At 39.3% G+C, this 14,575-nt stretch overlaps 2 protein-coding genes across 6 annotated transcripts; one reads left to right on the top strand and one right to left on the bottom strand.

Moving 5' to 3' along the window:
- The first annotated feature begins 5,235 nt into the window (after window positions 1-5,235).
- LOC122036608 lies at window positions 5,236-10,056 on the top strand. Of its 3 annotated transcripts, none has more exons than XM_042595993.1 (4): window positions 5,236-5,526; window positions 5,640-5,734; window positions 7,828-8,550; window positions 8,731-10,055. In XM_042595993.1, the coding sequence occupies exons 1-4, from the start codon at window positions 5,394-5,396 to the stop codon at window positions 9,103-9,105; spliced, it is 1,326 nt and encodes a 441-aa protein (XP_042451927.1). In that variant the 5' UTR covers window positions 5,236-5,393; the 3' UTR covers window positions 9,106-10,055. The 3 variants fall into 3 exon arrangements, with proteins under 3 accessions (XP_042451927.1, XP_042451930.1, XP_042451938.1); XM_042595996.1 differs by having other exon boundaries at window positions 5,386-5,526; window positions 7,794-8,550; window positions 8,731-10,056; XM_042596004.1 differs by having other exon boundaries at window positions 5,386-5,526; window positions 7,809-8,550.
- A 238-nt stretch (window positions 10,057-10,294) lies between these two features.
- Window positions 10,295-14,230, bottom strand: LOC122036592. 3 transcript variants are annotated; one of them, XM_042595965.1, is made up of 6 exons: window positions 14,032-14,222; window positions 13,135-13,441; window positions 12,382-13,033; window positions 11,677-11,876; window positions 11,355-11,599; window positions 10,295-11,278 (listed from the first exon to the last, which is right to left on the bottom strand). In XM_042595965.1, the coding sequence occupies exons 2-6, from the start codon at window positions 13,404-13,406 to the stop codon at window positions 10,491-10,493; spliced, it is 2,157 nt and encodes a 718-aa protein (XP_042451899.1). In that variant the 5' UTR covers window positions 13,407-13,441; window positions 14,032-14,222; the 3' UTR covers window positions 10,295-10,490. The 3 variants fall into 3 exon arrangements, with proteins under 3 accessions (XP_042451899.1, XP_042451907.1, XP_042451917.1); XM_042595973.1 differs by having other exon boundaries at window positions 11,677-11,789; window positions 14,032-14,221; XM_042595983.1 differs by having other exon boundaries at window positions 11,057-11,238; window positions 14,032-14,230.
- Between the last annotated feature and the right edge of the window lie 345 nt (window positions 14,231-14,575).

Raw genomic sequence — 14,575 nt, 5'->3', positions numbered from 1 at the left:
CATTATAAAATTTTACAATCTCTCTCCTAATTTCCTAAAGCGGGAGGTAAAAAAGGAAAGTTTAAAAAATTAAAACCATGTTTTAAAATTTAAAATTTCTCTTATAAAATTTCCTTTTTTAACATGATGATAGAAAATTTAAATTTTAAAACTTATTTTCCTTTTTTTTCTTAAACCATGAGCATGGTTAAAAAAAAAAGAAAGTTTCAAAACTTTTAAAACTCTCTATTAAAACATGTGGCCTAATTCAAATAAATAAAGTTTTTAAAATTAAAATCTCTCTTTTAAAATTTATAGTTTTCTACAAAGAGAATATTTTAAAAATTCAAAAACAACCCTCCTTGTTTGAATATTGTGGTCGGCCCCTACATGTTTGGACACCAAGCAATAGGGCCGGCCCCTATAGATGAGGATGTGGTCGGCCCTTGCTTGGTCATCAAGCATTAGGCCGGCCCCCTTCTTGGACACCAAGATGAGCTTATATTTGGATGGACTTGAGGCTTTAATGAGGCTACGATAGGGCCCTAGAGGAGAAATTGATTTTGGCCTTCCGATGAGCTTGTGTATCCCGTGTTCACCCCGAACACACAACTCAAGTTCATCGATAATAACTCATTCCACTAGAGAGTTATTATCGCACTACCGCACCAATCCCAAATTACATTATGGGCTCCTTCTTATCATGAGTGTGTTAGTCTCCCTGTGTTTAAGATAACAAATGTCCACTAATTAAGTAAGTTACTGACAACTCACTTAATTAATATCTAGCTCCAAGAGTAGTATCACTCAACTTCATTATCATGTCGGACTAAGTCCACCTGCAGGGTTTAACATGGCAATCCTTATGAGCTTCTCTTGGAGACATTTTCAACCTAGATAACTAAGACACAGATTCCTTCTATAATCAACAACACACACTATAAGTAATATTATTTCCCAACTTATCGGGCATATTGATTTATCGAGCTAAACCTCACCCCTCACCCTTTGATAAGTCAAAGAAATAAATATTAAATATATATACTTATTATTATATTAGGATTAAGAGCACACACTTCCATAATAACCAAAGTTTAGTTCTTTTATTAAGTCAGTACAAAAAAAACTTACCTAAATGGTCTTACTCAATACACTTAGAGTGTACCAGTGTAATTTATTAATCAAGATAAACTAATACTTAATTACACTACGACTATTCCGATGGTTTGTTCCTTTCCATCTTAGTCGTGAGCAACTGTTTATAATTTATAAAGAACCGTCAACATGATCTTCTGTGTGTGACAACACACGCCATGTTGTCTACTATATAAATTAATTGAACAATTACATTTAACAAATAAATGTAGATATTGACCAATGTGATTCCTTTATTTCAAAAATAAATGTTTACAAAAACTAGGCTTTTAGTATATACTCTAACAAGGGTGATCTCCTTAGACTTCTCCTTGCCCTTTGGTACCACTTGGTCCTTCTTCTTGATTAGTTTAGGGCACTTACTCTTGTAGTGTCCATGTTCCCTACACTCAAAACATATAATATGATTTTTATTTTTAATTGAAATATTTTTACCTTCACATGTAGGGATGACACTTGATCCTCTATTTAATGTCTCTTGATTTTTGGAGGATGCATCATCTTCTTCTCCGTTTGACCCGGATGTAGAAGCTTCTCCTTCTTCTTGATCCGGTGTCAACGAAGGTCGCTCCCCCTCAATCCTAGAGGTAGAGGCTTCTTCATCTTCATCTTGTATATGGGACAAGAAGTATGTTCCCTCCTTGCCCTTTTCATTGCATTCCTTTGAAGATGAGGCTTCTTGGACTTCTTCTTCGAAAGTTGAGCATCTCTCAACTTCGGAGCTCTCTTGCTCTTGATCTTAATCCACTGAGTCACCCTCTTTGGATTCTTCTTGATTTGGTACAGTAGAGGAGATCTCATGAATTTTTGCCAATTTGCTCCAAAGCTCCTTGGCATCCTTGAATTCTCCAACTTGAGCCAAAATATTGCTTGGCAACAAATTGACCAATAGCTTGGTCACTTTGTCATTTGTCTCACTCCTTTGAATTTGCTCTTGGCTCCACTTGCTCCTCTTGAGAGTTTTTCCCTTTGAATTTGTTGGAGCTTCAAAACCTCCCATTAGAGCAAACCAGTGTTTTATCTCTATCATAAGAAAATTTTTGATCCTTGATCTCCAAAGATCTAAGCTTGTGGATACAAATGGTGGAGGCACCCTCATGTCGAATCCGAATCCATCTCCGAATTCCATTTAAAGTTGAGCTTGATGAAATCTTTGACTTGAAGAATTTTGCTCCAACTTCTTCACCTTCTAACCTTGTTGCCCCTTCCAGTGATGATTCCGGTGAAAAGCGACCTCGCTCTGATACCACTTGGTAGGGTTGAAATGTGCTAGAGGGGGGGGAGGGGGGGTTGAATAGCTCGTCGCGCTCGTCGTTGCTTACTTCTTGGTGATGATATGCAGCGGAATGTACAAGAGACAAAAATACAACGCTAATACAAGGATTTACTTGGTATCCACCTCAAGAAGAGGTGACTAATCTAAGGATCCACACACACGAGCACTTTCCACTATGAAAACACTCCTTTACGGTAACTACCGAAGGCGGAGAAGCCCTACAACACTCTCAGTATAAGAAGAAAGAAAGGGAAGCAAATCCAATTGAAATCTTATAAGATTTACACTGAAAACCCTAATCCTAACTTCTTCTTCTTATTGTAGATCGCCTCTTGACTTGGACGTGCACCAACACTTGCCTCCAAGAACCTTCAAGAACTGGCGGTGAAAGCTCAGAGAAGTCACTGTGTAGATTGGAGAAGAATCAGGCAAAGAAGTGCTGAAGAAGACGCTCGCAACGGCTTTATCCAACGCCAACGGTCGAATCCCAATCGATTGAATTTCTCTCAATTGATTAGAGAGGCTTTGGATCAATCGATTAATCGATCCAGAGCACCTCTGTGCTATCTGAAAATCACCTGAATCGATTGCTCGACCAATTCAAGGCTTCTCGCGATTTTCCAGCCTCCCAATCGATCACCCGATCGATTGGGAGGACTTCTGTGCGAACGGTGATTCTCACCAATCTATCCACTGATCGATTGGGAGAAGTTTTGTCGCGGCATCTCACCAAATCAATCAACCGATCGATTGGGCATGAGTCAATCGATCGGTTTATCGATTCGGCTCACTTGTGACTTGCCAAATCAAGTCCGAAGTCCCTAAAACCAACATCCGGTCAATCATGACCTGTTGGGACATCATGCCTAACATCTGGTCATCCTTGACCTGCTAGGACTTCCTCATCAAGTGTCCGATCAATCCCTTTGACCCACTTGGACTTTTCTCCTCGTGCCAAGTATTCGATCAATCCTTTAACCTACTTGGACTTCTCAATACCAGGTGTCTGGTCAACCTTGACCCACCTGGATTTTCACGTGTCTGGCTTCACTCACCAGGGCCTTCACCTAGCTTCACTCACTAGAATTTTCATACTACCTAGTTTCATCTAATGCAATTTAGTTGTGGAAGAATTATGAATATCTTTTCTAATGTGGTTGTGATGGTTTATGGGTTGACATTAGTTAGTTCTTATTGAGATGAATTAAGTATGTTTGGTTCATGATAGATTTCTAGTTGATGAGATTATGATGGGAAGATTTTAAAGGATTTATGGATTAGATTAATTAAAGTTGATCATTAAGTTAGTATTAATTAATGATCATATCGATTAGGGTTTTCCCTAACTAGTTTTGAAGATTTTATTTAGCTATTTAATTCAAAGGAAACTTAGTTAAATAAAATACTTTGATGCAGGATCTGTTTGAGACGGCATCACGATGTGGACTTTATCTGATACGATCTTATTTTTGAGGTGGGTACCTTTAACTTATCTCTTTTGATATTGTCATTCTGATATGCATAGTAGATTAGCTAGTATTTAATGGTTATGTTTATATCTACCTTACTATGTCACTACTTGATACCCGTAGTATGCCTATATTGTTATCCATTATGCATTTATGCTTATATCCTCTTGATTCTTGCCATGTGTACTTATGTTCATAGAAGTAGTGACATACAAGGCATTACCGGGTACAAGTCTAGCTTCTAGATATACTTGACATGTGTACCTAGATTTATTACTTGGCATGTGTACCTAGATCATTGTCATAGAAGTAAACTCCGCTCCGATCTGCAACACAAGAAACGTCAGTACCAGGTCAGGGAAGGATTCCTTGACATTGGCTCTCCGACGCTCAAGTCAGTAACCGGAATAGTGGAAAGAAAGTGGAGCAATGTAGCAATAGTGAGAGCACAAGTACAAATAATAGATGTCACATACCTCCGTTAGTGCATGGATCCCCCCTTTATATAGTGCTACAGTAGGCAGCGTGCACACTCCTCGAGGCATGGGCACGGTTTCCCAATCGTCCTATGAAAGGACATGTCAAAAAAGCATCTCTGACATTATTGCCTTAACAGGGCATGTCAATCCCTGACAAGACAGTAGAAGCTTCCATCGTACGATTTACCAATTGACCATGTTCTGTTGTGAGTGGTATTACCTCCCAGAGGGATATTAAGAGATATAGAAGGGGCCCACTATTTGACCGAGCGAGGTGGCTGCTCAGTCGGGACTCCCCACCCAGTCAACCTCAGCTGCTCTTCTTCATGGTGACTCAGTTCGGCAGATCGTTTCGGACCCAACTGGACATGGGCTCGGTAGGCCTAGCATTCGCTTAATCATTTGCGAGCATATGATGTTCCGGTTGTACTGATCCCGTTCGAACGAACTATCTACTCCAATGAACCTATTGGCCAATCAAACACTTCGAGCCCGATCTACAATTGGCGTCGTATTTCGCTCAGCCCACTTTTGGTGAGCACGTGGGTCCTCTAGTGTTGACTTTCCTGACTTTGACCTCCACATCAGTTGTTGTCTTCACCCTTGACTCATGATCAGTGACCTCCTTTTTATCACCACATCAGTTATTAATGATAATTTTAATTATTTATTTTAAAATTATATTATTTATTATTTAATTCTATTGATTCAAAACGCACCCTAACGGTATTAGCAGAATGTTGAACTGGTTACTTTTTTGTTTTTTTTTTACGGTCTCCGAGCAAATTATACTCTATTTCAATTATGGGTCAATTTGACAAAGCTGATCAATCAATTTTTAAAGTTTTCTCCTTTTGGAGTTCCTTGTATAGATTTCTATAATATGATAATATCTCCTGGGGTCTCGATTCCTCTCCCAGTTGAAATGCTGAGGATCGCAAAGTGAAGCAAAGGGAGGCACGGATGGATTAGATCGACCTCCCATGCGTCAACTGGATAGGCGATTTCTTCTTGTTCCATGCGTCGGCACAGACGATGAGAGGTTTGTTTGAGAAAAGCAAAGAGGTGGACGTGAGGTTGCTGCTCTCAAAGCTAGGGTTTGCTGTCTCTCTTCCCATCGCTGGCTATCTCGTGGTCAACTCCAATCAAGCGAGTTCTTCCTCTTCAGGTCTTTTTTTTTTTACCAACAAAACTTAAATCTTCCTGCGCCGCCTTTTGCTGCTTTGATCTTGACTCTATTTCTTAATAATGTTCTCGTGTGCTTTGATGATCCAACCATAGCAAGCTCCGAAGTAGGCGGTGCTGGCAAATTTGTTATCCGTGCATCGTCTGTGGCTGGCAGAAACTTCAAAGATGAGCTTCATATCCAAGAAAGTGTAAGTGATTGCGATAAGAGGCAAGTTTTGTTAAAAGCATGATCTGAATTTATAAATCTACATGTTGAATTAAACATGGATTATGAAACAAGTTGCAACCTACTAGCCAAGATCGATATTCTCAAGCTAACCCTAGTAGGAAAAGAACTTTCGGCCACTGATACGGAGAATAGGAAGAGCGGCCACGAGAGCAAGAAGGTCAAATTAACAAGTTGAGTTGTGATAAAATCAAGAGAGGTCAATGACCATCTTTCCCAACTGACCCGATTAGCCGATTCGCCAAAGTCAAACCGCTACTTTTCATGGCCAATCCGCCACTTTGGTCAATCCATCACTCTCCCTGACCGATCCGTCACTCTACCCGTCACTCTTCTTGGTCAATCCACCACTCAAGCCAATCTGCCACACTTCCTAGCCGATCCACCACTTTGACGACTTGCCACTCTTCCTAATCGATCCACCACTCTAGCCAACCCACCACTCTTCCTAGTTGATCCGCCAATGGTCGATTCGCCACTCTGTTCGATCCTCCACTGTTCCTAGCAGATCCGCCACTCTTCCTGGTTGTTCCAAGCTGACGACTCTTCCTAGCCGAGCCAAGTTCCCATGGTGGTCTACATCCTTTATCAGAGTCAACTCCCTCTGAAAGCAAGGTCCGATCGGACGATGGAGAGGACTTAATTGGCCTATCATCACAACACATTAATGGTTCATCAACTCAACATTCTTTTTTGGCATTTTGTGCCATGGATGATAGAGAATATTCCATATGCAATGTGTACACTTGAAACTTTCATCTTGTCAAATGCAGAGATTATGGGTCTATTTTGAGAAAGGTATTAGAGCATCTTTACAATCTAGCTTTTTTTTGGAAATACTTTGAGATTCGTGCACAGACAAACAGTAACACTATAAAAGGGAATCTCCATCTACTGACACAATAATTCGACGCTACACAATTTTACATACTCATAGCCACTGTTCATCCTACTATTCATTTTACTGTTGGTCGCCTTCAGCTGGATCACCGACTTGAGCGTTAGAGTGCATGCGCTCTCTTATCCGGTTGCTAATGCTCCTTTGGACACGTAGGATCATTCAGAGTCATCTTTTCTAGCTTTGAGTCTTCACACACAGTCAATACCAGAGCCACCTACCCAGCACGCCATCTTCTCCGCATCCAAACAAGATCATTCACGCTATAGAAAAGAATTCGAAAGAATTATCATTCCAGTTTTTCTCTCTGGAAATGATATTGGAATTCTATTTCTAGTTTTTACATTCATATGATAATGATATAAACTATTACCCAACCTGATTAGGGATGGAAATGGGTAATAGTTTGTAAAGTATCTGTGCCTAATTGACATTATATAGACAAATTGGACTAGAGTTTTCTTCAGCTTATAGCTACTCACATATTAAACATATTTAGTCGGTACAGGCAGGCTCCGCCGGGCTTGGCTACTTCTTTGGCATATGCATGTAGCAGTAATTTAATTTGGCTTCAAGTAGGGTAATTGATTGGATTCAGGTTTGGATAGTACCATAAGATGTGGGTACCTGACTACTGGCAAGCCATCCCTAAACATGATAATGTTTCGAGATCAAACAACCATTAGGTTGGAGTTGTCGCAAGATTGCAGAAAAGTTCATAAATTAGCATAAAGAAAGTGAAATAAACCATATCAAGCATAACTTGATGAGTGTCAGCTGTATGAGCAGTATTGGATTCCTAAGTTGGGAGATTGTCCTAGATGCTTTCTGTTTCTTTTTGCTGAAGTTTTCAAGATTTCATGGTGGAAACCCATTTGGCCTACAATCCCCTCTTTAGCCTTATGGTATCTAGAAGTGTATATTTGACCAATTTGATACAATGTTAGAAATAAAATTCTAATTCCGTCAAACTCAATGGTTCCAAACTAGCTGTAAGGACTTAGAGACGTATTTGAATGGTTGGAAGAATTATTCTGAAAGCATTGTCATGAAAGAATGCAAATTTCTAGATTTATGGTTGTACATTTTGAAAAGGCTAATATTTAGTTGTTATTTCTTGAAGATTGTGTATTGATAGGGAGATTTTGCATGTGAAGGAAGGAGTCTTGGCAAACATCATCCATGGCACTTCAGATATCACAAATTCCACCATGGCCATCAGTGCCATTAAGGGGACTTCTGCAAACATCATCAAGAGCTGGGTTGAAGAGGGTTGCCACTTGCCACCAGTCAAACAGTTTCCACTATACCGAGATAGTATTATTAAGCGATTGACTTATACTGAATCAGAAGCCAAGAAAGTGGAGATGGAGCAAAAAATTGCAGAAATTCAAGAACACGAGAAATGTCGTTGTCGTGATTGTTGTATTATGAATAATCAGCAGAATTTGATGAGAGAAATTGAGGAGCAGCTAAGAATTAATATATTTAAGGCTAAATACCTGTATATAAAAATTTATTCACAAGACGAAGAACATCATCATCTTAGGATTTGGAACCCAGACTATTGGGAAATGATCAGGGAGTTTGAGTCTGTGATAATAGTCGTAGACTGTCTGATAAGGGCATTGAAATCAGATTGGTGGCACTTGAGTCATAAGATGGCAGCTTTGGAGCCAAAAAGAATCACCGTGATGGATAATAAAATTGAAGACAAACAACAAGGTGATGCCAAGATTGAGGACCGTTCAAAGACGGTAGAGATGAAAAATGAGAAGACAAAACTTAGGAGCTCAGAATCCAAAATTGTAAAGCTCGTTGACAAGTTGGAGGTTACAGAAAATCTGGCTGCCGCCAATTGCTCTCCAAACAATCTTGAGGTAAGTCCCATCTATAGTTCACTTTGTGTTTTTTTTTACTAATTTAGTAAGATATGCACGAGAATTGTGCCTTTTTTCTCCCAACTTGTGGAAAATATGTACTTCGCCTAGACTTGTTTTCCTTGTCAGTCAATTGTTTTGAAATCCTGTCCATTGTTCACCCTTTTATTTTGACACCAGAATTATGAAGACTTGGTGGCAAATTGCTTAGTAGAAGCAAACCAAGAAGAAATGGAAAATGTACAACTATCATACGATCATGATGCAGAATTTGCATTGGCCAGAGGGTGTCAGATTTGTTACAATGATGCAGAATTTGCAAACATGGTGCAATCTGGGCAGATAAATACTTTGTTTGAGTGTGAGCAATGGAATTCTGCGGCATCCAGTGAGAAAACAACAGAAATTTCTTCAAGTGAGAGCTTGTGCACTATAGCAGAGAAGAAGCCAGAAGAGATGGCAATTCAACATGCAGATTCCAACATTGGGCAGAAGAACAAGTACTTGAATGACTTGTACGATCCACCAAAAACCAGCAAAGCGTCAAAGTGTTAGCAAATGAGTTCTCAGACTTTCGTTGAGAAAGCTGAAGAAAATTGTCCAAGTGAAAACTTGAGTGCTGAGACAGAGAAAAAGCATGAACTAATTGCGATTCAACATGGAAGTTTCGGTATAGATCAGAAGAACAACTACTTGAATGATTGTCAGGCATCTGACAGCTCTTCGCGACTAGTTATTAGGTCACAACATCATGCTCCATTTGGTACAAAAATCCTTGTCAAGCTGAAGAAAATGTTGGTTAGAAAGCAGAGCCACAGCAAGGCAAAAGCTGTTCCAGGTAAAACGTCTATGAGAAGTGCTTCTGATACGAAGGCAGTTGTTTCATCATGTTGCTCAGGAGATACGAGATAGAAAATATGTGATAGTCATCGTTCATGTTCAGAGGAGCATCCTCCCCCGACGCGAGATTTGTTCAAAATGAAATCCAGCACAGATCGATGGAAGAATAACGCTGCATGGTGTCAGAGTTGTTTCAGATCTAACTTTGAAATTCCAAGATCAAAGATATTTGCTATACAAGAAGAGGATGCAAACGCAATGTCTAAAGGTAAAGAGGGAAAATCTATCATCTATCCTCACTTGGTGGAGTAAATAAACTCAAGTTGGATAACTATATATCGCTGTCACCAACACTATGAAAATGGAGTGCAACCTGCTGTTTCTGTCAGCAACTCATACTCTTGGTTGTATCTATGTTTCTTTCCATGGCTTTGGCCTGTATTTGTGACATTTCGAGTGGAATTGAATTACACCGAGTAATGTATATACAAGTCCTGTGGAAGCACCATATTATTTGTGATTGCTGTTCGCAATCGAGAAATCTCCCACCAACCTTCTAAGGATCAATTTTGTAGCACATATAATGAGGTCTGGAGTTTGAATCTCGACAAAGTCGAAGTAAATACTTCCCTTATGTGCTAATCACTATTCCAAAAGCTAGCAGTCGCCTGTGATTTACCTCCTCCGTGTTGACCTTGGGACGGATTGACGGGGACGAACGTATTCACCTTTTATCACAATTTTGTAGCATATATATATATATGAATTTTCTAGTTGGATATATTACTGGAAGCTGTTTGATCGTTTCCTGCCTCCATGTTTGATACCGCTGTAGATAGATTCATTATTCTGCATCCCCATCTTCGTATATGAAAGTTCACAGAAACCATAGATGCAATAGTAATAAAGATATATAGCTTGAGGCAATAATTTTATAAAGAATTTCAACTGAATCTTCCGTATATTCAATCAGCTAAAATAATCAAAAGAAGAAAAAAATCTGGAGAAAAATCTCCACAGCTAACTTTCCGGTTTAAGCCATGGCCAACATATTGACAATCACTTTGAAGAAATGTAAAATTCAACGGAACTACTTGACCCTAGATTCTCTTGCGCTTGCGGCTCTTCCTCTTAGCTGTAACTCTCTTTGTAATTTTCCCGTTGGTTGTGGTAGAAAGAGCAATAGTAGTCGATGGCTTACCGGCTGATGTCCTTCCTTTCCTACAAGCCCATTTTAAGAGCAATTTCTGAGTCACTGTGGCGATATCACCAGTAGTAGTAAGTTCCACAATTCTTTGTATCTTGTGTTGCATTTGGCTAGCCCATGCCATGGATAGATCAAGTGCGAGTGAGTCATCCATTGGTCTCTTCAAATGATCAAGCAAGACATCCTGAAATGAGAGGAATGACATTGAAGGCAGGTGCTGTTTTCTGTGTTGGCAGAGCAAGTTAACCTTTATAATATGCTTGCATAGGTTGCCTTGCATTGACCACGAACAATCGCAGAGAGCAAATTCTGATCCCGGATTCCAGACCACGTATTCTTGACCACAATGCTTCTTGCTTTGAACCTTAGCAAAATGGTGCTCTTTATCATCAAATATAACAGCATCATCTGAAATCAGCTTGGCCCTGTGCCACGAAGTGGAAAATATGTATTCCTCTTTGACTGATTGGAAGGACCCGCTTTCATCAGCATAGAGGTCAAGCCAATAACCAGAATGAATTTCAGTTGTTAGCTTGTGAACTAACCAATCCACCCGCTGGAGCGCACCAAGATGAGAATCATCATAGACTTTCAGCTTCAGCTTTGTATGATATCCTTCAATGGCGCCACAGGACTCCTGGCTAGAAAGTGGTAGACTCTTAATAGTTCCAAGCCACATCTCTAACATGATTGAAAATAAATTAACGATAATTTAACAATATAGACCATGACTATATAATAAAATAAAGAAACTCACCAATTTTTGGAACCCAAAATGCTTTGAAATACTGAAGGAAGGCGGTTTGATCAATGAAATCCTGAAATAATTCTTCCATGATATCCATAGGATTATCTTTGGTCCATATGCTGTACATTATCTTGCCCAAACGTTTGAATAGTTCTCGCTGAACTTCAATGTGACCACATTTCTTTACAACATTCTTGAGCCATGATTTACGAATTCTCCATAGTGAGAAGAGAATGGGAGAGCAAAAAATTTCCCTGTAGAGCATTAATTATTTTCACGAGGTGATTATTCTAATAAATTACTCAAAAACAAGTCATAACTGCCAACTTGCCTAATAGGGTCCATCTCTAAAGCTGGATCATCGATAATAAACCCACCAATTCCCCAAAAAGAATCAACAGCGTGAATCCTGTCCATGAGAGCTTTCATCCATTTAGCAACATCCTGCTTAGTGATAGTTCGGGTTATGACCCAAGCAACAGGTAAAGCATGTTGCCTAGAGTCAAAAGCAAGGAGTGTATATAATGGATACTGCAAGACCAAAGAGGCTCATCTCGTAAGGTTTTAGTTGATAAAGGAATTAGGTATAAATACTCTAATTTTACAACAATGTTCACATCTTTAAGATTTATCATTTAGAAATATGCACAATAGCAGCAAATCAGGCAGGCTCAATTCCCAACATCCACTGATAAGTGCAGTAATGTATAGAGATGTAAATTCTCAGTAGCTACCAACATAGTTGGATGAAAAGGCAAAAACTGTCTTTGCTTACAATGATGAAATGCATCCATTTGATTGTCATGTACAGTTGTATTCTTATCAATCTGTAATAAATGGTTACCAAGGTGCCTAATTATAAATGTATGCCAGAATTCAAACACAATAAGTCATAGTTACATATTAGAAATTGTCAGGATGAAGCTATATTTATTTTACAATTCAAACAAAAATTTCATGTTTCAATAAGTTAAATATACCAGAAACAAAAGATAAGCATGATAAGAAATTTAACAATAAATTATCATTTAAATACCTTGAGCTTACTTATGCCGAATGATGAGTCACATGCTACAATGCTTTGATGACAGAACCTAATCATCTGCTGCAACTGCCACTCTGTTTGAATTCCTAATATGAATGGATCAGTCTCTGAAGAATCCTGGTAGAAGAACACGGATTTCTTATTTTTCTCCACCCACATGCGAATACTAGCTTGGTCATCCAAATCTAGCTCGTGTGTGGATCTCTTGATGATCATTCCAAGCTTCTGGACATACTGAGAAGCAAGACTATTGTCACTTGCATTTGGACCACAATAACGTTGGACACCCTCTATATGAGTTTGCAATATATTTTCTTCAGGAATACCAAGATAAATCAAGGACATGGTCTGTTGTTGGATTTCACTGCATATGTAGGGGACTTTCTTAGCACCTGGGCCAATTGCATCTCGATCAAGAGGACCATGGCATATGAAACCAGATTTGTTCACATGTCTCCTCTCATGATATATGATAAGAGCAACTGATGGTCGTGCATACAAGCATTTGATGGCAAAATGGCAAGTGCAACCACGCATGGATTGTGGCCGAGCAGCACGATTTCTTGTGTTAAGTCTATATCTTCTGCTAGGCAATATAGTTCCCCCCTCTCCATAATTCTCAGGACCAAAAGAACACCAGTACCTTCAGTTGTCAGTGTAATTGACAAAGAAAAATTAGAATCAAATCATATGATTCTACAAGGACTAGTAATGCTACAAAGCAAATCAACACAAGGAACTTACAGCCTGTATAGAAGGTATTCATCACTTTTGTTTTCCTTCAGGCTGCCCTTCTCTCTCTTTCTTCCTCTTTCAATGTGGAATCGAGTAGGGTGTTCAGCAATTGAGCATTCTCCATTGATAAAGGCTTCAACTCGTTCATAAGGAATGAGTGCAACATCATCCACATGATGCTCAAAGCTTTCATACTTGGTCCATGTAAGGTCAGAGGCAGAGAACTCCTCTGTCGGAGGATCCTGGACCACGATATCATCAATTGAATATTTTATCTCCATTTTCTCACTCCTATCGTCAAGCTCTATACAACAACCTGTAGGAAGAATGTATTAATATCCGAAAATGCAAACCAAAGATGAACTTGTTCCTTGAATTCAGAGGATTCTAAATAGTATACAAACAATCATTACAAGAAACTTTCAAAGTCCAAACACCTTGTATTACACACATACACATACGGTAAAAAAAAAAGAGAGAGAAATAAAAACTATGGAAGGGCATGAAAGCACAAGGTTTCGATTATATTGTGATATTATCTACCAAACAAGAGACGAATTATTTCAGCAATCTAGCTAAGAACTTGAATTGCCTACAATTCTCAATGAAATACGCGCAAAAGAAGGGGGGAAAACCCCCTCTAATGCTGCAGACTTACTTGAGAGGATAGTTTTCTTCCAAGAAACAAAGACTTTTGAGCAAAAAGATAAAGACGAAAACTTCCTGGCCTCTACTCTTTACAAGTGTAGCTGCCACCTACTGGGCAGTAGGAAGAACTTGTGGTTCCAACATGGGTCATGGTGGTCAGGAGAAAAGAAAAAAAGAGCGAAATGGGGCGTAGTGGCAGTAGCAGTCGCAGAGAAGAAATACAAAGAGAAGAGAACTGCGAGAAGGAAGAGCACGGACCTGACTGTCAGAATATAACAGAGCAGCAGCATCTGTGGTAATCGGCGACGCATTTGACCGGCGGAGACAAGGCGGCAAGGGCGGCATAAAGAGGACGGGGAGTTGAATTAGGGTTTGGGGCGGGGTTACGGGGTTTTGTGGTGATAGGGAGCTTCGCTCGTTTCGGCTCGTCAATTGTTCGAACAGGTGCGGGGCGGCACAGTTTTAACGAACGGCTCGCTGTCTCCTCCTACTTTTGGATCAACTCGATCTTAATCCTTTTCTTCAAAGAATCGGTTATTGCCATAAATGGAAAATTATGGGCAAACATCATGGTGATCTTTTATCTCCATTTTTCAATCTATTTGTTAAGTATTTATTACATGGAATTGAGATAGATAATTATGATGGTTATGAGATATATTTTAACAGTTTCAATAAATGCAATAGATTTGTATAATATACGATAACGTCTATCACGGCATTGTAAAGTTCCATTTTTAAGATAATACTATGATTGCAAACTATTGTGGGTCGACATTTTGCCCTTGTGCAATCCAACATC

Source organism: Zingiber officinale, chromosome 1A, assembly GCF_018446385.1.
Source record: "Zingiber officinale cultivar Zhangliang chromosome 1A, Zo_v1.1, whole genome shotgun sequence".
In the NCBI taxonomy this organism is placed as follows: domain Eukaryota; kingdom Viridiplantae; phylum Streptophyta; class Magnoliopsida; order Zingiberales; family Zingiberaceae; genus Zingiber; species Zingiber officinale.
Note: the sequence above shows the minus strand (reverse complement) of the source record. Positions and strands in the feature narration are given on the sequence as shown.